Source organism: Hyla sarda, unplaced genomic scaffold (assembly GCF_029499605.1).
Source record: "Hyla sarda isolate aHylSar1 unplaced genomic scaffold, aHylSar1.hap1 scaffold_149, whole genome shotgun sequence".
Classification (NCBI taxonomy): domain Eukaryota; kingdom Metazoa; phylum Chordata; class Amphibia; order Anura; family Hylidae; genus Hyla; species Hyla sarda.
This window is the reverse complement of record NW_026608123.1, coordinates 177,277-205,038: the sequence shown is the minus strand read 5'-3', so window position 1 is coordinate 205,038 and position 27,762 is coordinate 177,277. Positions and strand designations below refer to the sequence as shown.

The 27,762-nt window shown below is 46.2% G+C and overlaps 1 protein-coding gene across 2 annotated transcripts in view; it reads right to left on the bottom strand.

Annotated features, from left to right (window-relative positions):
- DNAI1 (dynein axonemal intermediate chain 1) overlaps positions 1–27,762 on the bottom strand; it is a 201,856-nt gene that overhangs the window by 62,732 nt on the left and 111,362 nt on the right. For both annotated transcript variants that reach the window (XM_056552268.1, XM_056552269.1), the window contains exon 20: positions 3,708–3,893. In XM_056552268.1, the coding sequence (XP_056408243.1) occupies positions 3,708–3,893 (186 nt within the window). The remainder of the gene's footprint in view (positions 1–3,707; positions 3,894–27,762) is intronic.

Sequence of the window (27,762 nt, the reverse complement as noted above, 5' to 3'; positions counted from 1 at the left end):
GGATAAGTAATGTAATGTATGTACACAGTGACCTCCAGCAGAATAGTGAGTACAGCTCTGGGGTATAATACAGGATATAACTCAGGATCAGTACAGGATAAGTAATGTAATGTATGTACACAGTGACCTCACCAGCAGAATAGTGAGTACAGCTCTGGAGTATAATCCAGGATATAACTCAGGATCAGTACAGGATAAGTAATGTAATGTATGTACACAGTGACCTCACCAGCAGAATAGTGAGTACAGCTCTGGAGTATAATACAGGATATAACTCAGGATCAGTACAGGATAAGTAATGTAATGTATGTACACAGTGATCTCACCAGCAGAATAGTGAGTACAGCTCTGGAGTATAATACAGGATATAACTCAGGATCAGTACAGGATAAGTAATGTATGTACACAGTGAGCTCACCAGCAGAATAGTGATTACAGCTCTGGAGTATAATACAGGATATAACTCAGGGATCAGTACAGGATAAGTAATGTAATGTATGTACACAGTGACCTCACCAGCAGAATAGTGAGTGCAGCTCTGGGGTATAATACAGGATATAACTCAGGATCAGTACAGGATAAGTAATGTAATGTATGTACACAGTGACCTCACCAGCAGAATAGTGAGTACAGCTCTGGAGTATAATACAGGATATAACTCAGGATCAGTACAGGATAAGTAATGTAATGTATGTACACAGTGATCTCACCAGCAGAATAGTGAGTACAGCCCTGGAGTATAATACAGGAGATAACTCAGGATCAGTACAGGATAAGTAATGTAATGTATGTACACAGTGACCTCACCAGCAGAATAGTGAGTACAGCCCTGGAGTATAATACAGGAGATAACTCAGGATCAGTACAGGATAAGTAATGTATGTATGTACACAGTGACCTCACCAGCAGAATAGTGAGTACAGCTCTGGAGTATAATACAGGATATAACTCGGGATCAGTACAGGATAAGTAATGTAATGTATGGACACAGTGATCTCACCAGCAGAATAGTGATTTTTTTTCTTTATAGAACAGAAAGATATATAAAGAGGAAACAATCTTGTCCTTTGATCCGTCTTCTCCTCGATCAGCAGACACGGGGTATTTATCTGTCAGATGCCACTTACATTGCTTGGGGTCTAAAGACAGGAATCTTATTCTCCTGTATACTCTGCTATATACACATAACAGTCTCCTGTATACTCTGCTATATACACATAACAGTCTCCTGTATACTCTGCTATATACACATAACAGTCTCCTGTATACTCTGCTATATACACATAACAGTCTCCTGTATACTCTGCTATATACACATAAGTCTCCTGTATACTCTGCTATATACACATAACAGTCTCCTGTATACTCTGCTATATACACATAAAAGTCTCCTGTATACTCTGCTATATACACATAACAGTCTCCTGTATACTCTGCTATATACACATAACAGTCTCCTGTATACTCTGCTATATACACATAACAGTCTCCTGTATACTCTGCTATATACACATAACAGTCTCCTGTATACTCTGCTATATACACATAACAGTCTCCTGTATACTCTGCTATATACACATAACAGTCTCCTGTATACTCTGCTATATACACATAACAGTTTCCTGTATACTCTGCTATATACACATAACAGTCTCCTGTATACTCTGCTATATACACATAACAGTCTCCTGTATACTCTGCTATATACACATAACAGTCTCCTGTATACTCTGCTATATACACATAACAGCCTCCTGTATACTCTGCTATATACACATAAGTCTCCTGTATACTCTGCTATATACACATAACAGTCTCCTGTATACTCTGCTATATACACATAACAGTCTCCTGTATACTCTGCTATATACACATAACAGTCTCCTGTATACTCTGCTATATACACATAACAGTCTCCTGTATACTCTGCTATATACACATAACAGTCTCCTGTATACTCTGCTATATACACATAACAGTCTCCTGTATACTCTGCTATATACACATAACAGTCTCCTGTATACTCTGCTATATACACATAACAGTCTCCTGTATACTCTGCTATATACACATAACAGTCTCCTGTATACTCTGCTATATACACATAACAGTTTCCTGTATACTCTGCTATATACACATAACAGTCTCCTGTATACTCTGCTATATACACATAACAGTCTCCTGTATACTCTGCTATATACACATAACAGTCTCCTGTATACTCTGCTATATACACATAACAGTCTCCTGTATACTCTGCTATATACACATAACAGTCTCCTGTATACTCTGCTATATACACATATCAGTTTCCTGTATACTCTGCTATATACACATAACAGTCTCCTGTATACTCTGCTATATACACATAACAGTCTCCTGTATACTCTGCTATATACACATAACAGTTTCCTGTATACTCTGCTATATACACATAACAGTCTCCTGTATACTCTGCTATATACACATAACAGTCTCCTGTATACTCTGCTATATACACATAACAGTTTCCTGTATACTCTGCTATATACACATAACAGTTTCCTGTATACTCTGCTATATACACATAACAGTTTCCTGTATACTCTGCTATATACACATATCAGTTTCCTGTATACTCTGCTATATACACATAACAGTCTCCTGTATACTCTGTTATATACACATAACAGTTTCCTGTATACTCTGCTATATACACATAACAGTCTCCTGTATACTCTGCTATATACACATAACAGTCTCCTGTATACTCTGCTATATACACATAAGTCTCCTGTATACTCTGCTATATACACATAACAGTCTCCTGTATACTCTGCTATATACACATAAAAGTCTCCTGTATACTCTGCTATATACACATAACAGTCTCCTGTATACTCTGCTATATACACATAACAGTCTCCTGTATACTCTGCTATATACACATAACAGTCTCCTGTATACTCTGCTATATACACATAACAGTCTCCTGTATACTCTGCTATATACACATAACAGTCTCCTGTATACTCTGCTATATACACATAACAGTCTCCTGTATACTCCGCTATATACACATAACAGTCTCCTGTATACTCCGCTATATACACATAACAGTCTCCTGTATACTCTGCTATATACACATAACAGTCTCCTGTATACTCTGCTATACTTTATAAAATCCGTCCCGTTTCGGTCACGTGGACCTTATTTGTAGAATTTCTACGTGTCAGATTTTATCAACCCCCTATCTCTACTTGTTGATACTATTTTTATTGGCGCCAAAGTTTTTACAGACTAAAAACCAGGATTATTGGGCGCTATAGGTTTATGGTTGTAGTAAAAACTCCTCTTAGTAACGCATTTCAGGAACTGCCTCCATCTAAACCTGGGTCTAAAACCAATATGTCCGACGTCTCTGCGGATTATCTGATCAATAGTCTGGCTATGGATGAGACAGAGAAGAGCGCAGGAGAGCTCGGTGGTGAAGAAAGGCGAGAAGATGAGACGCTCAGACCCCCCCTCCTCCAATGAAGGTCACCTCTGCCCTCACCCACTGGATGCCTGCCAGGCTCGGCACTTCACTATAGAGTAAGATGCCTGCCGGTGACAGGGCCATAAATATTGGATAAACAACCCTTGTCGGTCACTGTAACCTCACAGAAGGCAGCGAAGGCTTTCATAGATACAAGCTTCCTCGATACCTGGGCACATCATTCACTTACCTTTGGCATTTTGCGCAGGTTTGGTGATAACTTCAGGCAGATGACGTGACCGCGATCGTCCCCGACAATGATCACCGGGTAGACGGGGTTGAACTCAATGTGAGTCAGTTTGGTCTTCTTCTTGGCTACCACGGCCTGCTGACACAGGGCTTCGTACTTGTTGACGGACAGGTCGAAGACGTGGACCTGAGGAGATGGACAACAGAAGCGATGAGAGGTGGAAGGTCAATATCACCATTGCCCAAGTACATTCATGGTGAGGGTGCTGGACCTAACATAGCACTACTTTAGACCAGAACCTGTACAGAGAACCTGACATGGACAATGGAAATGAGCTATAAACCTGAGAGCGAACAGTAAACCTGTAGAATTGGAAACAGGATTCAATGATATGATGTAACCCCATTACACTAGACACATGGGCATAGACTGTACACAGAGAATTGTGACATTTACTGTAATGATCGCACCTTCCCAGGCCTTGCATCCTGTACTCTGGTTGAGTTACAGGCCTGGGCCAATCAGCAGCTGAGGACGGGTATTTCATTGCTCCTCAGCTTTCTAGCTGGGTTCTTGATTTCAGTCCAGTTCTGTTCAGCTTTTTTCTGGTTTTACTTCTGTTGGTTTCAGTTCCGGCTTGTACTTTGTTTTAGCCATGGCTTTGTAGTTCTGACCCGCTTGTTTAGCATTTAGCCTAGTTCTGTTTGTCTAGTGATGTCTGTCTGTACTGGACGGTTTGGTCCTGCCTGTTTTGTATCTGTTATGTGAACCTATATCTCTGCTTGTATTCACACTTGTTTCATTGTCTAGTCTGTGTAATCCTGTCAATTCTGATCTGCCATGGTATAGGTCCTGATCCATTGCTTAGTTTTGCCCCTATACCTGGTATTGTTTCTGAATCTATAGTCTGTGTTATCTTGTACCTGTGAATAATGATCTGTATATAATCTTGACTTGTGTTTTATTGCGTTAGTTTTGTGTGATCCTTTTCCAGTGTATACCTGGCTGTATTGTGTCCTGAATTCAGTTCTTGTTCACACCTGCATACCTTGTAAACCTGCCTCTTTATCTCTTGGTATCCTGTTTTGTCTATATTCTCATACCTGCCATTTATAAGCTGTTGTTATATGTTAGTCAGTACAATATAAACCTGCTCCTATCTCTTCCTGATATCTGTTTGTTATTATTTTGTATTCCTGACGTTATACAGTATATAGTTCTGGCTTCCTGTTTGTTGGTAATAGCTTGTTAACCCTATTTATCCCAACCTGTTTCCCTGACCTCCGTACAGTTCTGTTTAATGTTTTGACTCATGTCTCCCCTGCACTTTAGTTTAGTGGAGGGACCGGTGCCTAGTTATGGAACCACTGTTTAGGGCAGTTATGCAAGTAAGGGGTACTGGGTAAGATCAGGGTTGCACCGACTAAAGCAATAAATGGCAGGTATGAGAATATAGACAAATCAGGATACAAAGAGATATAAAGGCAGGTTTACCAGGAATGTAGGTGTGAACAAGAACTGAAGTTAGGACACTATACAGACAAGTATACTAGGGATCGATCGATCGATTATCGGTATGGCCGATATTATCGGCCGATAATCACGATTTTGGGCATTATCGGTATCGGCAATTACCTTGCCGATAAGCCGGCAATGCCCCGCCCCTCGCGACCGCCCCCCCCCCCCTGACTCGCCGCACCGCGACCGCCCACCCCCCCCCCCCCCCCCCCGACCCACCGCGTCGCACCCCCCACCGTAGTGCTGGGCGGTATACCGTATAGATTTTTGCCCATACCGCTATACCGGTCGGGCCCCTCCCCCACCCTCCGAGTCAAAAAAAATGGGGGTGGTCCGGGCCATCCATCCTTCCTGTAGTGTCCGTGGCCGTTCCGGGTGGAGGTGCACCGGTACGGGCTGTCCTTCTCCGGGGGTCCTCTTCTCCACTCCGGGCAGGCTCCGGCCTAGTACGCTGCATAGACGCCGCTATGCCGTGACGTCAGGTGTGTCGCTGCGCACGGGCATCACTGCGTGGCGGCGTCTATGCAGCGTACTAGGCCGGAGCCTGCCCGGAGTGGAGAAGATGACCCCCGGAGAAGAAAGACAGCCCGGACCGGTGCACCCTCCACCCGGAATGCCGCCGGACACTACAGGAAGGAAGGATGGCCCAGACCACCCTGACAGGTAGGGGAGAGAAGCGGGTGGTGGTGGCGGTGGCCTTTGGCACCGCAAAAGCCACTGCAGTGCATTGATTTAAAGCGCCCGCTTTAAATCAATGACCTGCAGCGGTGTCGAGGGGGGATAAATAGCCGATAACTTATACCAGAATATCGGTATAAGTTATCGGCTATCGGCCCTAACCTCCACAGATTATCGGTATCTGCCCTAAAAAAACGATATCGGTCGATCCCTAAAGTATACACTGTAACAGGATCATACAAAACAAACACAATAAAACATCAGGTAAAAATACAAGTCAAGAGTCTATACAGATCTGGATTCACAGGTACAAGTTAACACAACTAGACACAGAAAGAATACCAGGTATAGGGGCAAAGCTAGGCAATGGATCAGGACCTATACCATGGCAGATCTGGAATCACAGGTACTGGATTACATTAGACGAAGAATGTGTGAATACAAGCCAATATATAGGTTTACATAACAGATACAAAATAGGCAGGACCAAACAAACAGATATCACTAGACAAACAAAACTAGGCTAAAAGCTAAACAATTGGGTCAGAACTACAAAGCCATGGCTAAAAAAACAAAGTAAAAAGTCTGAACTTGAACCAACAGGACTAAAAATAGTTAAAGGCTGAATGCAATTAGGCAGGGAAAGGGTTGCACTATTCCCTGCCCAACGTGACAGTAACAAAGTATCACAGCAGATAGCTGTACATTATAGAACCTGAGAGCTAACAGTAAACCAGTAGAATTGGAAACCAACTCATAGGATATGATGATATAATGTAATTCCATTACACTAGACCAGTGTTTCCCACCCAGGGTGCCCCCAGCTGTTGCAAAACTACAACTCCCAGCATGCCCAGACAGCCTTCGGCTGTCCGGGCATGCTGGGAGTTGTAGCTTTGCAACAGCTGGAGGCACCCTGGGTGGGAAACACTGCACTAGACACATGTACAAAGACTGTTCTTTAGCAGAGAATTGTGACATCAACAATGAACATCAGCAAGAAGATATAGAAAAGCATTTATAAAGCTGACAGCTAAAAGCAAACCAGTAAAATTGGAACCAGGATCATAGGATGTGACGATATGATATAACTCCATTACATTACACACGTGCTGCACTGTGGGGGCATAGAGGGGTATGAACACTGGACCTAAAAAAAAATATAAAAAAATATAAAAAAAGCTCTACTTTAGTGTAGTACCTGCACAGAGACGTTCCATTAGCACCGGGGCGAGAAACTGTACATTATAGGAACCAAGCTATGAAGCTGAGGGCTAACAGGAGACCAGTAGATTTGGGATCAAAGGATATGATGTAACCACATTACACTATAAAACATCATGTAGCATTGTGTGGGCACATTCCTACCATGTATCATGCGGACTGCCTGGTCCTGACCCTTGGGTGGCACAGACATTCCTGGTTTTACCTCCTGCCTTATTGATTGCCCGGCTCTGACTCTTGGCGGGCACAGAAAAAAAACTGGATTGTTGTGCCAGTCAGTAGTCAGAACCGGGCAATGTGCAAGAAAGAAGGTAAAAACATGTCTCTGCCAGCCAAGGGTCAGAGCCAGGCAGTCAGCATGGTACGTGGTTAGAAACAGGAATGTCTCTGCCAGCCAAGGGTCAGAGCCAGGCAGTCAGCATGGTACGTGGTTAGAAACAGGAATGTCTCTGCCAGCCAAGGGCCAGAGCCAGGCAGTCAGCATGGTACGTGGTTAGAAACAGGAATGTCTCTGCCAGCCAAGGGTCAGAGCCAGGCAGTCAGCATGGTACGTGGTTAGAAACAGGAATGTCTCTGCCAGCCAAGGGTCAGAGCCAGGCAGTCAGATTGGTACGTGGTTAGAAACAGGAATGTCTCTGCCAGCCAAGGGTCAGAGCCAGGCAGTCAGCATGGTACGTGGTTAGAAACAGGAATGTCTCTGCCAGCCAAGGGTCAGAGCCAGGCAGTCAGCATGGTACATGGTTAGAAACAGGAATGTCTCTGCCAGCCGAGGGTCAGAGCCAGGCAGTCAGCATGGTACGTGGTTAGACACAGGAATGTCTCTGCCAGCCGAGGGTCAGAGCCAGGCAGTCAGCATGGTACGTGGTTAGAAACAGGAATGTCTCTGCCAGCCAAGGGCCAGAGCCAGGCAGTCAGCATGGTACGTGGTTAGAAACAGGAATGTCTCTGCCAGCCAAGGGTCAGAGCCAGGCAGTCAGCATGGTACGTGGTTAGAAACAGGAATGTCTCTGCCAGCCAAGGGTCAGAGCCAGGCAGTCAGCATGGTACGTGGTTAGAAACAGGAATGTCTCTGCCAGCCAAGGGCCAGAGCCAGGCAGTCAGCATGGTACGTGGTTAGAAACAGGAATATTGATGCCAGATAAGAGTCCAAGCCAGGCAGTCAGCATGGTACGTGGTTAGACACAGTAATGTCTCTGCCAGCCGAGGGTCAGAGCCAGGCAGTCAGCATGGTACATGGTTAGAAACAGGAATGTCTCTGCCAGCCAAGGGTCAGAGCCAGGCAGTCAGCATGGTACGTGGTTAGAAACAGGAATGTCTCTGCCAGCCAAGGGTCAGAGCCAGGCAGTCAGCATGGTACATGGTTAGAAACAGGAATGTCTCTGCCAGCCAAGGGTCAGAGCCAGGCAGTCAGTATGGTACATGGTTAGACACAGGAATGTCTCTGCCAGCCAAGGGTCAGAGCCAGGCAGTCAGCATGGTACGTGGTTAGAAACAGGAATGTCTCTGCCAGCCGAGGGTCAGAGCCAGGCAGTCAGCATGGTACGTGGTTAGAAACAGGAATGTCTCTGCCAGCCAAGGGTCAGAGCCAGGCAGTCAGCATGGTACGTGGTTAGAAACAGGAATGTCTCTGCCAGCCAAGGGTCAGAGCCAGGCAGTCAGCATGGTACGTGGTTAGAAACAGGAATGTCTCTGCCAGCCAAGGGTCAGAGCCAGGCAGTCAGCATGGTACGTGGTTAGAAACAGGAATATTGATGCCAGATAAGAGTCCAAGCCAGGCAATCAGTAATGGGCACAATAAAATACAGGAATGTTGGTGCCAATTACTGACTGCCTGGCTCTGGCTCTTATCTGGCATTAATATTCCTGTTTCCAGCCATGTATCATGCTGTCCGTGCCCGGTTCTGATCCTTGGGTGGCAGAGACATTCCTGTTTTATAGCATGCCCATTACTGACTGCCTGGTTCTGGCTCTTATCTGGCATCAATATTCCTGTTTCCAGCCATGTATCATGCTGTCCGTGCCCGGTTCTGACCCTTGGGTGGCACAGACATTCCTGTTTTTACCTTCTTCCAAGATGACTGCCTGGCTCTGACTCTTGGCTGGCGCTGACATTCCTGTTCTTTTTATTGTGATCCTTATTGACTACCAGGCTCTGACTCTTGGCGGGCACCTACATTCCTGTATTTTTGTGTGCCCATTACTGATTGCCTGGCTTTGACATTTCTTTTTTTTTTATCATGTCCATTACTGACTACTTAGCTCTGACTTGTATCTGGCATCAATATCCCTGTTATTAACCATGTATCATGATGACTGCCTGGCTCTGACTCTTGATGGGCACCTACATTCCTGTTTATTACCTTGCCCATTACTGTGGCTCTGACTCTTGATGGGCACCTACATTCCTGTTTTTTACCTTGCCCATTACTGTGGCTCTGACTCTTGATGGGCACCTACATTCCTGTTTTTTACCTTGCCCATTACTGTGGCTCTGACTCTTGATGGGCACCTACATTCCTGTTTTTTACCTTGCCCATTACTGTGGCTCTGACTCTTGGTGGGCACCTACATTCCTGTTTTTACCTTGCCCATTACTGTGGTTCTGACTCTTGATGGGCACCTACATTCCTGTTTTTTTTACCTTGCCCATTACTGTGGTTCTGACTCTTGGTGGGCACCTACATTCCTGTTTTTACCTTGCCCATTACTGTGGCTCTGACTCTTGGTGGGCACCTACATTCCTGTTTTTTACCTTGTCCATTACTGACGGCCTGGCTCTGACTCTTGATGGGCACCTACATTCCTGTTTTTTTTTACCTTGCCCATTACTGTGGCTCTGACTCTTGATGGGCACCTACATTCCTGTTTTTTACCTTGCCCATTACTGTGGCTCTGACTCTTGGTGGGCACCTACATTCCTGTTTTTACCTTGCCCATTACTGTGGTTCTGACTCTTGATGGGCACCTACATTCCTGTTTTTTTTACCTTGCCCATTACTGTGGTTCTGACTCTTGGTGGGCACCTACATTCCTGTTTTTACCTTGCCCATTACTGTGGCTCTGACTCTTGGTGGGCACCTACATTCCTGTTTTTTACCTTGTCCATTACTGACGGCCTGGCTCTGACTCTTGATGGGCACCTACATTCCTGTTTTTTTTACCTTGCCCATTACTGTGGCTCTGACTCTTGGTGGGCACCTACATTCCTGTTTTTTACCTTGCCCATTACTGTGGCTCTGACTCTTGATGGGCACCTACATTCCTGTTTTATACCTTGCCCATTACTGTGGCTCTGACTCTTGATGGGCACCTACATTCCTGTTTTTTACCTTGCCCATTACTGTGGCTCTGACTCTTGGTGGGCACCTACATTCCTGTTTTTACCTTGCCCATTACTGTGGTTCTGACTCTTGATGGGCACCTACATTCCTGTTTTTTTTACCTTGCCCATTACTGTGGTTCTGATTCTTGATGGGCACCTACATTCCTGTTTTTTTTTTACCTTGCCCATTACTGTGGTTCTGACTCTTGGTGGGCACCTACATTCCTGTTTTTACCTTGCCCATTACTGTGGCTCTGACTCTTGGTGGCACCTACATTCCTGTTTTTTACCTTGCCCATTACTGACGGCCTGGCTCTGACTCTTGATGGGCACCTACATTCCTGTTTTTTTTTACCTTGCCCATTACTGTGGCTCTGACTCTTGGTGGGCACCTACATTCCTGTTTTTTTAACCTTGCCCATTACTGTGGCTCTGACTCTTGGTGGGCACCTACATTCCTGTTTTTTACCTTGCCCATTACTGTGGCTCTGACTCTTGGTGGGCACCTACATTCCTGTTCTTTACCTTGCCCATTACTGTGGCTCTGACTCTTGATGGGCACCTACATTCCTGTTTTTTTAACCTTGCCCATTACTGTGGTTCTGACTCTTGATGGGCACCTACATTCCTGTTCTTTACCTTGCCCATTACTGTGGCTCTGACTCTTGGTGGGCACCTACATTCCTGTTTTTACCTTGCCCATTACTGTGGCTCTGACTCTTGGTGGGCACCTACATTCCTGTTTTTACCTTGCCCATTACTGTGGCTCTGACTCTTGGTGGGCACCTACATTCCTGTTTTTACCTTGCCCATTACTGTGGCTCTGACTCTTGGTGGGCACCTACATTCCTGTTTTTTACCTTGCCCATTACTGTGGCTCTGACTCTTGGTGGGCACCTACATTCCTGTTTTTTACCTTGCCCATTACTGTGGCTCTGACTCTTGGTGGGCACCTACATTCCTGTTTTTACCTTGCCCATTACTGTGGCTCTGACTCTTGGTGGGCACCTACATTCCTGTGTTTTACCTTGCCCATTACTGTGGCTCTGACTCTTGGTGGGCACCTACATTCCTGTTTTTACCTTGCCCATTACTGTGGCTCTGACTCTTGGTGGGCACCTACATTCCTGTTTTTTACCTTGCCCCTTACTGTGGCTCTGACTCTTGGTGGGCACCTACATTCCTGTTTTTTACTTTGCCCATTACTGTGGCTCTGACTCTTGGTGGGCACCTACATTCCTGTTTTTTACCTTGCCCATTACTGACTGCCTGTCTCTGACTCTTGATGGGCACCTACATTCCTGTTTTTTACCTTGCCCATTTCTGTGGCTCTGACTCTTGATGGGCACCTACATTCCTGTTTTTTACCTTGCCCATTACTGTGGTTCTGACTCTTGATGGGCACCTATATTCCTGTTTTTTTTTTACCTTGCCCATTACTGTGGTTCTGACTCTTGGTGGGCACCTACATTCCTGTTTTTTTTTACCTTGCCCATTACTGTGGTTCTGACTCTTGGTGGGCACCTACATTCCTGTTTTTTACCTTGCCCATTACTGTGGCTCTGACTCTTGATGGGCACCTACATTCCTTTTTTTACCTTGCCCATTACTGTGGTTCTGACTCTTGGTGGGCACCTACATTCCTGTTTTTTTACCTTGCCCATTACTGTAGTTCTGACTCTTGGTGGGCACCTACATTCCTGTTTTTTACCTTGCCCATTACTGCGGCTCTGACTCTTGATGGGCACCTACATTCATGTTTTTTACCTTGCCCATTACTGTGGTTCTGACTCTTGATGGGCACCTACATTCCTGTTTTTTTTACCTTGCCCATTACTGTGGTTCTGACTCTTGATGGGCACCTACATTCCTGTTTTTTACCTTGCCCATTACTGTAGTTCTGACTCTTGGTGGGCACCTACATTCCTGTTTTTTACCTTGCCCATTACTGACGGCCTGGCTCTGACTCTTGATGGGCACCTACATTCCTGTTTTTTTTTACCTTGCCCATTACTGTGGCTCTGACTCTTGGTGGGCACCTACATTCCTGTTTTTACCTTGCCCATTACTGTGGCTCTGACTCTTGGTGGGCACCTACATTCCTGTTTTTTTAACCTTGCCCATTACTGTGGCTCTGACTCTTGGTGGGCACCTACATTCCTGTTTTTTATCTTGCCCATTACTGTGGCTCTGACTCTTGGTGGGCACCTACATTCCTGTTTTATACCTTGCCCATTACTGTGGCTCTGACTCTTGGTGGGTACCTACATTCCTGTTTTTACCTTGCCCATTACTGTGGCTCTGACTCTTGGTGGGCACCTACATTCCTGTTTTTACCTTGCCCATTACTGTGGCTCTGACTCTTGGTGGGCACCTACATTCCTGTTTTTACCTTGCCCATTACTGTGGCTCTGACTCTTGGTGGGCACCTACATTCCTGTTTTTTACCTTGCCCATTACTGTGGCTCTGACTCTTGGTGGGCACCTACATTCCTGTTTTTTACCTTGCCCATTACTGTGGCTCTGACTCTTGGTGGGCACCTACATTCCTGTTTTTACCTTGCCCATTACTGTGGCTCTGACTCTTGGTGGGCACCTACATTCCTGTTTTTTACCTTGCCCATTACTGTGGCTCTGACTCTTGGTGGGCACCTACATGCCTGTTTTTACCTTGCCCATTACTGTGGCTCTGACTCTTGGTGGGCACCTACATTCCTGTTTTTTACCTTGCCCCTTACTGTGGCTCTGACTCTTGGTGGGCACCTACATTCCTGTTTTTTACCTTGCCCATTACTGTGGCTCTGACTCTTGGTGGGCACCTACATTCCTGTTTTTTACCTTGCCCATTACTGACTGCCTGTCTCTGACTCTTGATGGGCACCTACATTCCTGTTTTTTACCTTGCCCATTTCTGTGGCTCTGACTCTTGATGGGCACCTACATTCCTGTTTTTTACCTTGCCCATTACTGTGGTTCTGACTCTTGATGGGCACCTATATTCCTGTTTTTTTTTTACCTTGCCCATTACTGTGGTTCTGACTCTTGGTGGGCACCTACATTCCTGTTTTTTTTTTACCTTGCCCATTACTGTGGTTCTGACTCTTGGTGGGCACCTACATTCCTGTTTTTTACCTTGCCCATTACTGTGGCTCTGACACTTGATGGGCACCTACATTCCTTTTTTTACCTTGCCCATTACTGTGGCTCTGACTCTTGGTGGGCACCTACATTCCTGTTTTTTTACCTTGCCCATTACTGTAGTTCTGACTCTTGGTGGGCACCTACATTCCTGTTTTTTACCTTGCCCATTACTGCGGCTCTGACTCTTGATGGGCACCTACATTCCTGTTTTTTACCTTGCCCATTACTGTGGTTCTGACTCTTGATGGGCACCTACATTCCTGTTTTTTTTACCTTGCCCATTACTGTGGTTCTGACTCTTGATGGGCACCTACATTCCTGTTTTTTACCTTGCCCATTACTGTAGTTCTGACTCTTGGTGGGCACCTACATTCCTGTTTTTTTTTTACCTTGCCCATTACTGTGGTTCTGACTCTTGGTGGGCACCTACATTCCTGTTTTTACCTTGCCCATTACTGTGGCTCTGACTCTTGGTGGGCACCTACATTCCTGTTTTTTACCTTGCCCATTACTGACGGCCTGGCTCTGACTCTTGATGGGCACCTACATTCCTGTTTTTTTTTACCTTGCCCATTACTGTGGCTCTGACTCTTGGTGGGCACCTACATTCCTGTTTTTACCTTGCCCATTACTGTGGCTCTGACTCTTGGTGGGCACCTACATTCCTGTTTTTTTAACCTTGCCCATTACTGTGGCTCTGACTCTTGGTGGGCACCTACATTCCTGTTTTTACCTTGCCCATTACTGTGGCTCTGACTCTTGGTGGGCACCTACATTCCTGTTTTATACCTTGCCCATTACTGTGGCTCTGACTCTTGGTGGGTACCTACATTCCTGTTTTTACCTTGCCCATTACTGTGGCTCTGACTCTTGGTGGGCACCTACATTCCTGTTTTTACCTTGCCCATTACTGTGGCTCTGACTCTTGGTGGGCACCTACATTCCTGTTTTTACCTTGCCCATTACTGTGGCTCTGACTCTTGGTGGGCACCTACATTCCTGTTTTTACCTTGCCCATTACTGTGGCTCTGACTCTTGGTGGGCACCTACATTCCTGTTTTTTACCTTGCCCATTACTGTGGCTCTGACTCTTGGTGGGCACCTACATTCCTGTTTTTACCTTGCCCATTACTGTGGCTCTGACTCTTGGTGGGCACCTACATTCCTGTTTTTTACCTTGCCCATTACTGTGGCTCTGACTCTTGGTGGGCACCTACATTCCTGTTTTTACCTTGCCCATTACTGTGGCTCTGACTCTTGGTGGGCACCTACATTCCTGTTTTTTACCTTGCCCCTTACTGTGGCTCTGACTCTTGGTGGGCACCTACATTCCTGTTTTTTACCTTGCCCATTACTGTGGCTCTGACTCTTGGTGGGCACCTACATTCCTGTTTTTTACCTTGCCCATTACTGACTGCCTGTCTCTGACTCTTGATGGGCACCTACATTCCTGTTTTTTACCTTGCCCATTACTGTAGTTCTGACTCTTGGTGGGCACCTACATTCCTGTTTTTTACCTTGCCCATTACTGCGGCTCTGACTCTTGATGGGCACCTACATTCCTGTTTTTTACCTTGCCCATTACTGTGGTTCTGACTCTTGATGGGCACCTACATTCCTGTTTTTTTTTACCTTGCCCATTACTGTGGTTCTGACTCTTGATGGGCACCTACATTCCTGTTTTTTACCTTGCCCATTACTGTAGTTCTGACTCTTGGTGGGCACCTACATTCCTGTTTTTTACCTTGCCCATTACTGTGGCTCTGACTCTTGATGGGCACCTACATTCCTGTTTTTTACCTTGCCCATTACTGTGGTTCTGACTCTTGATGGGCACCTACATTCCTGTTTTTTTTTACCTTGCCCATTACTGTGGTTCTGACTCTTGATGGGCACCTACATTCCTGTTTTTTACCTTGCCCATTACTGTGGTTCTGACTCTTGGTGGGCACCTACATTCCTGTTTTTTTACCTTGCCCATTACTGTGGCTCTGACTCTTGGTGGGCACCTACATTCCTGTTTTTTAACCTTGCCCATTACTGTGGTTCTGACTCTTGATGGGCACCTACATTCCTGTTTTTTTTTACCTTGCCCATTACTGTGGTTCTGACTCTTGATGGGCACCTACATTCCTGTTTTTTACCTTGCCCATTACTGTGGCTCTGACTCTTGATGGGCACCTACATTCCTGTTTTTTACCTTGCCCATTACTGTGGCTATGACTCTTGGTGGGCACCTACATTCCTGTTTTTTACCTTGCCCATTACTGTGGCTCTGACTCTTGGTGGGCACCTACATTCCTGTTTTATACCTTGCCCATTACTGTGGCTCTGACTCTTGGTGGGTACCTACATTCCTGTTTTTACCTTGCCCATTACTGTGGCTCTGACTCTTGGTGGGCACCTACATTCCTGTTTTTTTAACCTTGCCCATTACTGTGGCTCTGACTCTTGGTGGGCACCTACATTCCTGTTTTTTACCTTGCCCATTACTGTGGCTCTGACTCTTGGTGGGCACCTACATTCCTGTTTTATACCTTGCCCATTACTGTGGCTCTGACTCTTGGTGGGCACCTACATTCCTGTTTTTACCTTGCCCATTACTGTGGCTCTGACTCTTGGTGGGCACCTACATTCCTGTTTTATACCTTGCCTATTACTGTGGCTCTAACTCTTGGTGGGCACCTACATTCCTGTTTTTACCTTGCCCATTACTGTGGCTCTGACTCTTGGTGGGCACCTACATTCCTGTTTTTTACCTTGCCCATTACTGTGGTTCTGACTCTTGGTGGGCACCTACATTCCTGTTTTTTACCTTGCCCATTACTGTGGCTCTGACTCTTGGTGGGCACCTACATTCCTGTTTTTACCTTGCCCATTACTGTGGCTCTGACTCTTGGTGGGCACCTACATTCCTGTTTTTTACCTTGCCCATTACTGTGGCTCTGACTCTTGGTGGGCACCTACATTCCTGTTTTTACCTTGCCCATTACTGTGGCTCTGACTCTTGGTGGGCACCTACATTCCTGTTTTTTACCTTGCCCCTTACTGTGGCTCTGACTCTTGGTGGGCACCTACATTCCTGTTTTTTACCTTGCCCATTACTGTGGCTCTGACTCTTGGTGGGCACCTACATTCCTGTTTTTTACCTTGCCCATTACTGACTGCCTGTCTCTGACTCTTGATGGGCACCTACATTCCTGTTTTTTACCTTGCCCATTACTGTGGCTCTGACTCTTGATGGGCACCTACATTCCTGTTTTTTACCTTGCCCATTACTGTGGCTCTGACTCTTGGTGGGTACCTACATTCCTGTTTTTTACCTTGCCCATTACTGTGGCTCTGACTCTTGGTGGGCACCTACATTCCTGTTTTTTACCTTGCCCATTTCTGTGGCTCTGACTCTTGATGGGCACCTACATTCCTGTTTTTTACCTTGCCCATTACTGTGGTTCTGACTCTTGATGGGCACCTATATTCCTGTTTTTTTTTACCTTGCCCATTACTGTGGTTCTGACTCTTGGTGGGCACCTACATTCCTGTTTTTTTTTTACCTTGCCCATTACTGTGGTTCTGACTCTTGGTGGGCACCTACATTCCTGTTTTTTACCTTGCCCATTACTGTGGCTCTGACTCTTGATGGGCACCTACATTCCTTTTTTTACCTTGCCCATTACTGTGGCTCTGACTCTTGGTGGGCACCTACATTCCTGTTTTTTTACCTTGCCCATTACTGTAGTTCTGACTCTTGGTGGGCACCTACATTCCTGTTTTTTACCTTGCCCATTACTGCGGCTCTGACTCTTGATGGGCACCTACATTCCTGTTTTTTACCTTGCCCATTACTGTGGTTCTGACTCTTGATGGGCACCTACATTCCTGTTTTTTTTTACCTTGCCCATTACTGTGGTTCTGACTCTTGATGGGCACCTACATTCCTGTTTTTACCTTGCCCATTACTGTGGCTCTGACTCTTGGTGGGCACCTACATTCCTGTTTTTTACCTTGCCCATTACTGACGGCCTGGCTCTGACTCTTGATGGGCACCTATATTCCTGTTTTTTTTTACCTTGCCCATTACTGTGGCTCTGACTCTTGGTGGGCACCTACATTCCTGTTTTTTTTTTTACCTTGCCCATTACTGTGGCTCTGACTCTTGGTGGGCACCTACATTCCTGTTTTTTACCTTGCCCATTACTGTGGCTCTGACTCTTGGTGGGCACCTACATTCCTGTTTTATACCTTGCCCATTACTGTGGCTCTGACTCTTGGTGGGTACCTACATTCCTGTTTTTACCTTGCCCATTACTGTGGCTCTGACTCTTGGTGGGCACCTACATTCCTGTTTTTTACCTTGCCCATTACTGCGGCTCTGACTCTTGATGGGCACCTACATTCCTGTTTTTTACCTTGCCCATTACTGTGGTTCTGACTCTTGATGGGCACCTACATTCCTGTTTTTTTTTTTACCTTCCCCATTACTGTGGTTCTGACTCTTGATGGGCACCTACATTCCTGTTTTTTACCTTGCCCATTACTGTGGCTCTGACTCTTGATGGGCACCTACATTCCTGTTTTTTACCTTGCCCATTACTGTGGTTCTGACTCTTGATGGGCACCTACATTCCTGTTTTTTTTACCTTGCCCATTACTGTGGTTCTGACTCTTGATGGGCACCTACATTCCTGTTTTTTACCTTGCCCATTACTGTGGTTCTGACTCTTGGTGGGCACCTACATTCCTGTTTTTTTACCTTGCCCATTACTGTGGCTCTGACTCTTGGTGGGCACCTACATTCCTGTTTTTTAACCTTGCCCATTACTGTGGTTCTGACTCTTGATGGGCACCTACATTCCTGTTTTTTTTTACCTTGCCCATTACTGTGGTTCTGACTCTTGATGGGCACCTACATTCCTGTTTTTTACCTTGCCCATTACTGTGGCTCTGACTCTTGATGGGCACCTACATTCCTGTTTTTTACCTTGCCCATTACTGTGGCTCTGACTCTTGATGGGCACCTACATTCCTGTTTTTTTTTACCTTGCCCATTACTGTGGCTCTGACTCTTGATGGGCACCTACATTCCTGTTTTTTACCTTGCCCATTACTGTGGCTCTGACTCTTGGTGGGCACCTACATTCCTGTTTTTTAACCTTGCCCATTACTGTGGTTCTGACTCTTGATGGGCACCTACATTCCTGTTTTTTTTACCTTGCCCATTACTGTGGTTCTGACTCTTGGTGGGCACCTACATTCCTGTTTTTTACCTTGCCCATTACTGTGGTTCTGACTCTTGATGGGCACCTACATTCCTGTTTTTTAACTTGCCCATTACTGTGGCTCTGACTCTTGATGGGCACCTACATTCCTGTTTTTTACCTTGCCCATTACTGTGGTTCTGACTCTTGATGGGCACCTACATTCCTGTTTTTTTACCTTGCCCATTACTGACTGCCTGGCTCTGACTCTTGGCTAGCACTGATATACCCGTTTTGTATCTGATCCCTTGTTGACTGCCTGGCTTTGACTCTTGATGGGCACCTATATTCCTGTTTTTTTTTTTACCTTGCCCATTACTGTGGTTCTGACTCTTGGTGGGCACCTACATTCCTGTTTGTTTTTTTTACCTTGCCCATTACTGTGGCTCTGACTCTTGATGGGCACCTACATTCCTGTTTTTTTACCTTGCCCATTACTGTGGTTCTGACTCTTGGTGGGCACCTACATTCCTGTTTTTTACCTTGCCCATTACTGTGGCTCTGACTCTTGGTGGGCACCTACATTCCTGCTTTTTTCCTTGCCCATTACTGTGGCTCTGACTCTTGGTGGGCACCTACATTCCTGTTTTTTACCTTGCCCATTACTGACTGCCTGTCTCTGACTCTTGGTGGGCACCTACATTCCTGTTTTTTACCTTGCCCATTACTGTGGCTCTGACTCTTGGTGGGTATCTACATTCCTGCTTTTTTCCTTGCCCATTACTGTGGTTCTGACTCTTGGTGGGCACCTACATTCCTGTTTTTTACCTTGCCCATTACTGTGGCTCTGACTCTTGGAGGGTACCTACATTCCTGCTTTTTTCCTTGCCCATTACTGTGGTTCTGACTCTTGGTGGGCACCTACATTCCTGTTTTTTACCTTGCCCATTACTGTGGTTCTGACTCTTGGTGGGCACCTACATTCCTGTTTTTTAACCTTGCCCATTACTGTGGTTCTGACTCTTGATGGGCACCTACATTCCTGTTTTTTTTACCTTGCCCATTACTGTGGTTCTGACTCTTGGTGGGCACCTACATTCCTGTTTTTTACCTTGCCCATTACTGTGGCTCTGACTCTTGATGGGCACCTACATTCCTGTTTTTTACCTTGCCCATTACTGTGGTTCTGACTCTTGATGGGCACCTACATTCCTGTTTTTTTACCTTGCCCATTACAGACTGCCTGGCTCTGACTCTTGGCTAGCACTGATATACCCGTTTTGTATCTGATCCCTTGTTGACTGCCTGGCTCTGACTCTTGATGGGCACCTATATTCCTGTTTTTTTTTTTTTTTACCTTGCCCATTACTGTGGTTCTGACTCTTGGTGGGCACCTACATTCCTGTTTTTTTACCTTGCCCATTACTGTGGCTCTGACTCTTGATGGGCACCTACATTCCTGTTCTTTACCTTGCCCATTACTGTGGCTCTGACTCTTGGTGGGTACCTACATTCCTGCTTTTTTCCTTGCCCATTACTGTGGCTCTGACTCTTGGTGGGCACCTACATTCCTGTTTTTTACCTTGCCCATTACTGACTGCCTGTCTCTGACTGTTGGTGGGCACCTACATTCCTGTTTTTTACCTTGCCCATTACTGTGGCTCTGACTCTTGGTGGGTACCTACATTCCTGCTTTTTTCCTTGCCCATTACTGTGGTTCTGACTCTTGGTGGGCACCTACATTCCTGTTTTTTACCTTGCCCATTACTGTGGCTCTGACTCTTGATGGGCACCTACATTCCTGTTTTTTACCTTGCCCATTACTGTGGCTCTGACTCTTGATGGGCACCTACATTCCTGTTTTTTTTTACCTTGCCCATTACTGTGGTTCTGACTCTTGATGGGCATCTACATTCCTGTTTTTTACCTTGCCCATTACTGTGGTTCTGACTCTTGGTGGGCACCTACATTCCTGTTTTTTTACCTTGCCCATTACTGTGGCTCTGACTCTTGGTGGGTACCTACATTCCTGTTTTTTAACCTTGCCCATTACTGTGGTTCTGACTCTTGATGGGCACCTACATTCCTGTTTTTTTTTTACCTTGCCCATTACTGTGGTTCTGACTCTTGATGGGCACCTACATTCCTGTTTTTTACCTTGCCCATTACTGTGATTCTGACTCTTGATGGGCACCTACATTCCTGTTTTTTTACCTTGCCCATTACTGAGTGCCTGGCTCTGACTCTTGGCTAGCACTGATATACCCGTTTTGTATCTGATCCCTTGTTGACTGCCTGGCTCTGACTCTTGATGGGCACCTATATTCCTGTTTTTTTTTTACCTTGCCCATTACTGTGGTTCTGACTCTTGGTGGGCACCTACATTCCTGTTTTTTTTTACCTTGCCCATTACTGTGGCTCTGGCTCTTGATGGGCACCTACATTCCTGTTTTTTTACCTTGCCCATTACTGTGGTTCTGACTCTTGGTGGGCACCTACATTCCTGTTTTTTACCTTGCCCATTACTGTGGCTCTGACTCTTGGTGGGCACCTACATTCCTGCTTTTTTCCTTGCCCATTACTGTGGCTCTGACTCTTGGTGGGCACCTACATTCCTGCTTTTTTCCTTGCCCATTACTGTGGCTCTGACTCTTGGTGGGCACCTACATTCCTGTTTTTTACCTTGCCCATTACTGTGGCTCTGACTCTTGGTGGGTATCTACATTCCTGCTTTTTTCCTTGCCCATTACTGTGGCTCTGACTCTTGGTGGGCACCTACATTCCTGTTTTTTACCTTGCCATTACTGACTGCCTGTCTCTGACTCTTGGTGGGCACCTACATTCCTGTTTTTTACCTTGCCCATTACTGTGGCTCTGACTCTTGGTGGGTACCTACATTCCTGCTTTTTTCCTTGCCCATTACTGTGGTTCTGACTCTTGGTGGGTACTTACATTCCTGTTTTTTACCTTGCCCATTACTGTGGCTCTGACTCTTGGTGGGTACCTACATTCCTGTTTTTTCCTTGCCCATTACTGTGGCTCTGACTCTTGGTGGGCACCTACATTCCCGTTTTTTACCTTGCCCATTACTGTGGTTCTGACTCTTGGTGGGCACCTACATTCCTGTTTTTTACCTTGCCCATTACTGACTGCCTGTCTCTGACTCTTGGTGGGCACCTACATTCCTGCTTTTTTCCTTGCCCATTACTGTGGTTCTGACTCTTGGTGGGCACCTACATTCCTGTTTTTTACCTTGCCCATCACTGTGGTTCTGACTCTTGGTGAGCACCTACATTCCTGTTTTTTACCTTGCCCATTACTGAATGCCTGGCTCTGACTCTTGGTGGGCACCTACATTCCTGTTTTTTACCTTGCCCATTACTGTGGCTCTGACTCTTGGTGGGCACCTACATTCCTGTTTTTTACCTTGCCCATCACTGTGGTTCTGACCCTTGGTGGGTACCTACATTCCTGTTTTTTACCTTGCCCATTACTGTGGCTCTGACTCTTGGTGGGCACCTACATTCCTGTTTTTTTTACCTTGCCCATTACTGACGGCCTGGCTCTGACTCGTAGCTGGTAATAACGTTCCTGTTTGTTTCCCTGATATAACTGGATCTGTATCCTGGTTGGTTTCCCCCCGGCTCTATGGGGATTCACTATTTTCTGGTCCCCTCTTCTGCTTCTCTCCAGGGCATGGCACCACTCTGTACTATATCTACATGTAAATTCACATCTGTTGCAGCTACTACCCCTAAAGTCAACTACATGAATAATACAGCATGCTGCTAAGCCTGTACAACTTGTGGGGCACTGGGTGAAAACCAGGGACCTGTTAACTCTTGGGTAAGCAGCTGAGCCCACAAAGTGTGCCACGATGATGATGTCCATTCTTGACATTATAGCTCAATTTACACCCTACACTTCTCTAACCTTTGCCTTCACTAGCTGCACTATATGATATACTATTGGTCATGTGGGTGATAACACCAGCAGACATGAGATGGTTAATGGAGTGTGGGTGCTGGGAGATAATCTGCATTATTTCCACATGGTGAAGCCATGCTGGATTATCAAGGCAGCAAATGATAATCTGGGATTTTCTGCCTGGACGCCACCGGATCCTCTATTTATGTATTTACGTGGCGTCTTTGCCCCGGGAGCCCTCCAGAGTGGAGGATTCTCATCCGTCAGAGCTCCAGGGGGGCAGAAACTAAACCCATTAGAATTAACTCAACTCAATGCCAAGAATAATCGGTTAGATGAGACAGAGGGAGAGCCAACACCGCCCCCCCCCCCCCCCCCCCCAATCCGGATATGATCTAAAGGATCCTACAGACTACTATTTAATCACGGAGATAAATACCCTCCGTAGTTGTCCTGATGGCTGGGTACGACCTGCTATATGCCCAAATCAGATATTACAGGGTGTAACCCCAAGACCCCTGGGAATCATTACAGGGTGTGGCCATCAGACCCCAGGAAATGGTTACAGGGTGTGACCCTCAGACCCCAGGAAATGGTTACAAGGTGTGACCCTCAGACCCCAGAAAATGCTTACAGGGTGTGACCCTCAGACCCCAGGAAATGGTTAGCGGCTGTGACCCTCAGACCCCAGGGAACAGTTACAAGGTATGACCCTCAGACCCCAGAGAATGGTTACAAGGTATGACCCTCAGACCCCAGGAAATGGTTACAATGTGTGACCCTCTGACCACAGGGAATGGTTATAAGGTATCACCCTCAGACCCCAGAGAATGGTTACAAGGTATGACCCTCAGACCCCAGAGAATAGTTACAAGGTATGACCCTCAGAGCAAGGGAATTACAGAGCCTGGGTACAGATCACAGGGTGCATATATGGTATAAAGTGGTGTCTGTTGCACGTGTAAGGCACATTTCCTATCTTGCAGTCTATTCCCTCCGCTCACACAAACATATTTTTAGCACATGGTTCAGACATATGGTTCAGTGAATGAATTATAAACAACTCCTGGGGGATACGGCGCGTCCTATGAATCGTGTAAATGTGTACATGTGACCGACACCGCACAAATGGCGGAATATGAAAAATTTAACATAGCGCGTCTGGGAAAAGTGACTAAAAGGGCAGCCATTAACCCCTTCCTAAGCCGGGTGGGGTGGGGTTGGAGGGCCATTCTATAAAGCGTTGAGAAGCAAGAACCTTACATATAAAGGGGGAGATTTCTTGCACCGTCTTATAGTAACATACTCTTTGTTGGGGCCCTCAGTGACAGTCACAAACAAGGAGAGGTGGCAGTGCCTGTGCGTGACCTTTTTCCATTTTGGACTGCCAAAAAGTGGACCTCTGTGTACTTGAGAAGTGCGGGGTCCTAGAGGTGATCAATATAACTAGTAATACTGGGCAGGTGGACCAGGCAAACCGAAGAGGCCCCGATCATGTGAGGAATGACGGCGGCCATATTAGCTCTCACTCCGCTTTCCCAGGCTCTCCATCTTTAATTTTCTTTACTGACCTCCTGATTCTGCAGACAGGGGAAGACACTAATAGGAAAGAAAAGCAACACACTGAATATTTCATGCAAGACTGCGATTCAATCTGCACGCTCCAGCGACGATGACTGCTGAATAATGAATCCGCTCATCCCGGGGAAACGCAGCAAATATGTCAGCCTCCGAAGGTATAGACACCGCCAAGGGCCTGACGGTCACTGCGAGCCGTATAACCGGATCTACTATACTACAACATACAATATAACATACTATAGTAAAACCTCTCCAAAAGGCCACAACCTTATCCAGGGTCAGATGTTCACTGAGGTTTCGCTGTGTAACTTGTCGTATCATACAATAATATAATGTTACCTACATTGCCTGTGAACACGTAAATCATCACATCGCTCTGTCCAGTTGATGGCGCTCTTGCATGTTCTGGTTCTGAGCTGTAGAACCAACAGAGAACCAAAAATAGAGAGAACCCAACGTGCATTTCATGCACTTGTGCTTCATCAGGGAGCTCATGCCCCCTGAAGAAGCATAAGTGCGCAAAACCTACGTTGGGCTGTGCATGTGGTGGGTCTCAGGCATTTTATATAGCAGGTAATATGTATATTTTTTCTGCACTTTTGTTTTTTTGTCTCTGTTTTGCAAGATAATCTATTATGCTTTCCTAGTAAGGTGTTAGTAATGATTGCTCCTGTACGTTTCGCGCACTTATGCTTCGTCAGGGGGCGTGAGCCCCCTGACGAAGCATAAGTGTGCGAAACGTACGTTGGGGTGTGTATTTGGTGGGTCTCAGGCATTTTATTTAGCAGGTAGTATGTATATTTTTTCTGCACTTTTGTTTTTTTTTAGTAATGTGTTAGTAATGATTGCTCCTGTATGAGCAATCCTTCGATTCGACCTAGCTACTTAATTGATGCTTGCACAATTTTTTGCACATTTTTCTATTTTTTTTTTATATGCAGATGACAAATGCAACAGATCTTTTCGTGCACATTAAGCCACATGAGGGGGCTTCGTAAGACTCATCAGATCACCTGCAGCACAATTGATGAGTCAAGATGGCAGCCAGAGCTCTGCTTATCTGCTCCTCGACACTCTACTGCCATCCACTGGTATGATCTGCCCTCTGGCAGGCTATACAAGTAGATCCCAGATATCACCAATGAGTGCTAGGCCAATGTAATAGCAATCACTAAATAGTAATAGAAAAAAAATGTTATAAAACGTTTTTAAGAAAGTTATTTTACAAATAAATCAATGTGAAAAAATAAAAAATAAATAAAATAAATCAACATTTTTAGTATTGATGCATATGGAAATGTTCGAACTATTTCAATATAACATTTATTATTTTGTATGATAAACAATGTAAATGTAAAAAATTTCTGATATTTGGTCTCATCACGAAAAATGCGATTTAAAAGTCACATGTACGCAAAAGTGGTACCGATAAAAACTACAGATTACGGTGCAAAAAATTACCCTCATGCAGCCATAGACATGAATGGAGGAGCCGTCTTGCCCCCTCCCATAGACATGAATGGAGGAGCCGTCTTGTCCCCTCCCATAGACATGAATGGAGGAGCCGTATTGTCCCCTCCCATAGACATGAATGGAGGAGCCGTCTTATCCCCTCCCATAGACATGAATGGAGGAGCCGTCTTGCCCCCTCCCATAGACATGAATGGAGGAGCCGTCTTGTCCCCTCCCATAGACATGAATGGAGGAGCCGTCCTGTCCCCTCCCATAGACATGAATGGAGGAGCCATCTTGTCCCCTTCCATAGACATGAATGGAGGAGCCGTCTTGCCCCCTCCCATAGACATGAATGGAGGAGCCGTCTTGTCCCCTCCCATAGACATGAATGGAGGAGCTGTCTTGTCCCCTCCCATAGACATGAATGGAGGAGCCGTCTTGTCCTCTCCCATAGACATGAATGGAGGAGCCGTCTTGTCCCCTCCCATAGACTTTAATGGAGGAGCCGTCTTGTCCTCTCCCATAGACATGAATGGAGGAGCCGTCCTGTCCCCTCCCATAGACATGAATGGAGGACCCGTATTGTCCCCTCCCATAGACATGAATGGAGGAGCTGTCTTGTCCCCTCCTATAGACATGAATGGAGGAGCCGTCCTGTCCCCTCCCATAGACATGAATGGAGGAGCCATCTTGCCCCCTCCCATAGACATGAATGGAGGAGCCGTATTGTCCCCTCCCATAGACATGAATGGAGGAGCCGTCTTGCCCCCTCCCATAGACATGAATTGAGGAGCCGTCTTGTCCCCTCCCATAGACATGAATGGAGGAGCCGTCCTGTCCCCTCCCATAGACATGAATGGAGGAGCCGTCTTGTCCCCTCCCATAGACATGAATGGAGGAGCCGTTTTGCCCCCTCCCATAGACATGAATGGAGGAGCCGTCTTGTCCCCTCCCATAGACATGAATGGAGGAGCCGTATTGTCCCCTCCCATAGACATGAATGGAGGAGCCGTCTTGTCCCCTCCCATAGACATGAATGGAGGAGCCGTCTTGTCCTCTCCCATAGACATGAATGGAGGAGCCGTCTTGTCCCCTCCCATAGACATTAATGGAGGAGCCGTCCTGTCCCCTCCCATAGACATGAATGGAGGACCCGTATTGTCCCCTCCCATAGACATGAATGGAGGAGCTGTCTTGTCCCCTCCTATAGACATGAATGGAGGAGCCGTCCTGTCCCCTCCCATAGACATGAATGGAGGAGCCGTCTTGTCCCCTCCCATAGACATGAATGGAGGAGCCGTCTTGTCCCCTCCCATAGACATGAATGGAGGAGCCGTCCTGTCCCCTCCCATAGACATGAATGGAGGAGCCGTCTTGTCCCCTCCCATAGACATGAATGGAGGAGCCGTCTTGTCCCCTCCCATAGACATGAATGGAGGAGCAGTCTTGTCCCCTCCCATAGACATGAATGGAGGAGCCGTCTTGTCCCCTCCCATAGACATGAATGGAGGAGCCGTCTTGTCCCCTCCCATAGACATGAATGGAGGAGCCGTCTTATCCCCTCCCATAGACATGAATGGAGGAGCCGTCTTATCCCCTCCCATAGACATGAATGGAGGAGCCGTCTTGTCCCCTCCCATAGACATGAATGGAGGAGCCGTCTTGTCCCCTCCCATAGACATGAATGGAGGAGCCGTCTTATCCCCTCCCATAGACATGAGTGGAGGAGCCGTCTTATCCCCTCCCATAGACATTAATGGAGGAGCCGTCTTGTCCCCTCCCATAGACATGAATGGAGGAGCCGTCTTATCCCCTCCCATAGACATTAATGGAGGAGCCGTCTTGTCCCCTCCCATAGACATTAATGGAGGAGCCGTCTTGTCCCCTCCCATAGACATGAATGGAGGAGCCGTCTTATCCCCTCCCATAGACATGAATGGAGGAGCTGTCTTGTCCCCTCCCATAGACATTAATGGAGGAGCCGTCCTGTCCCCTCCCATAGACATGAATG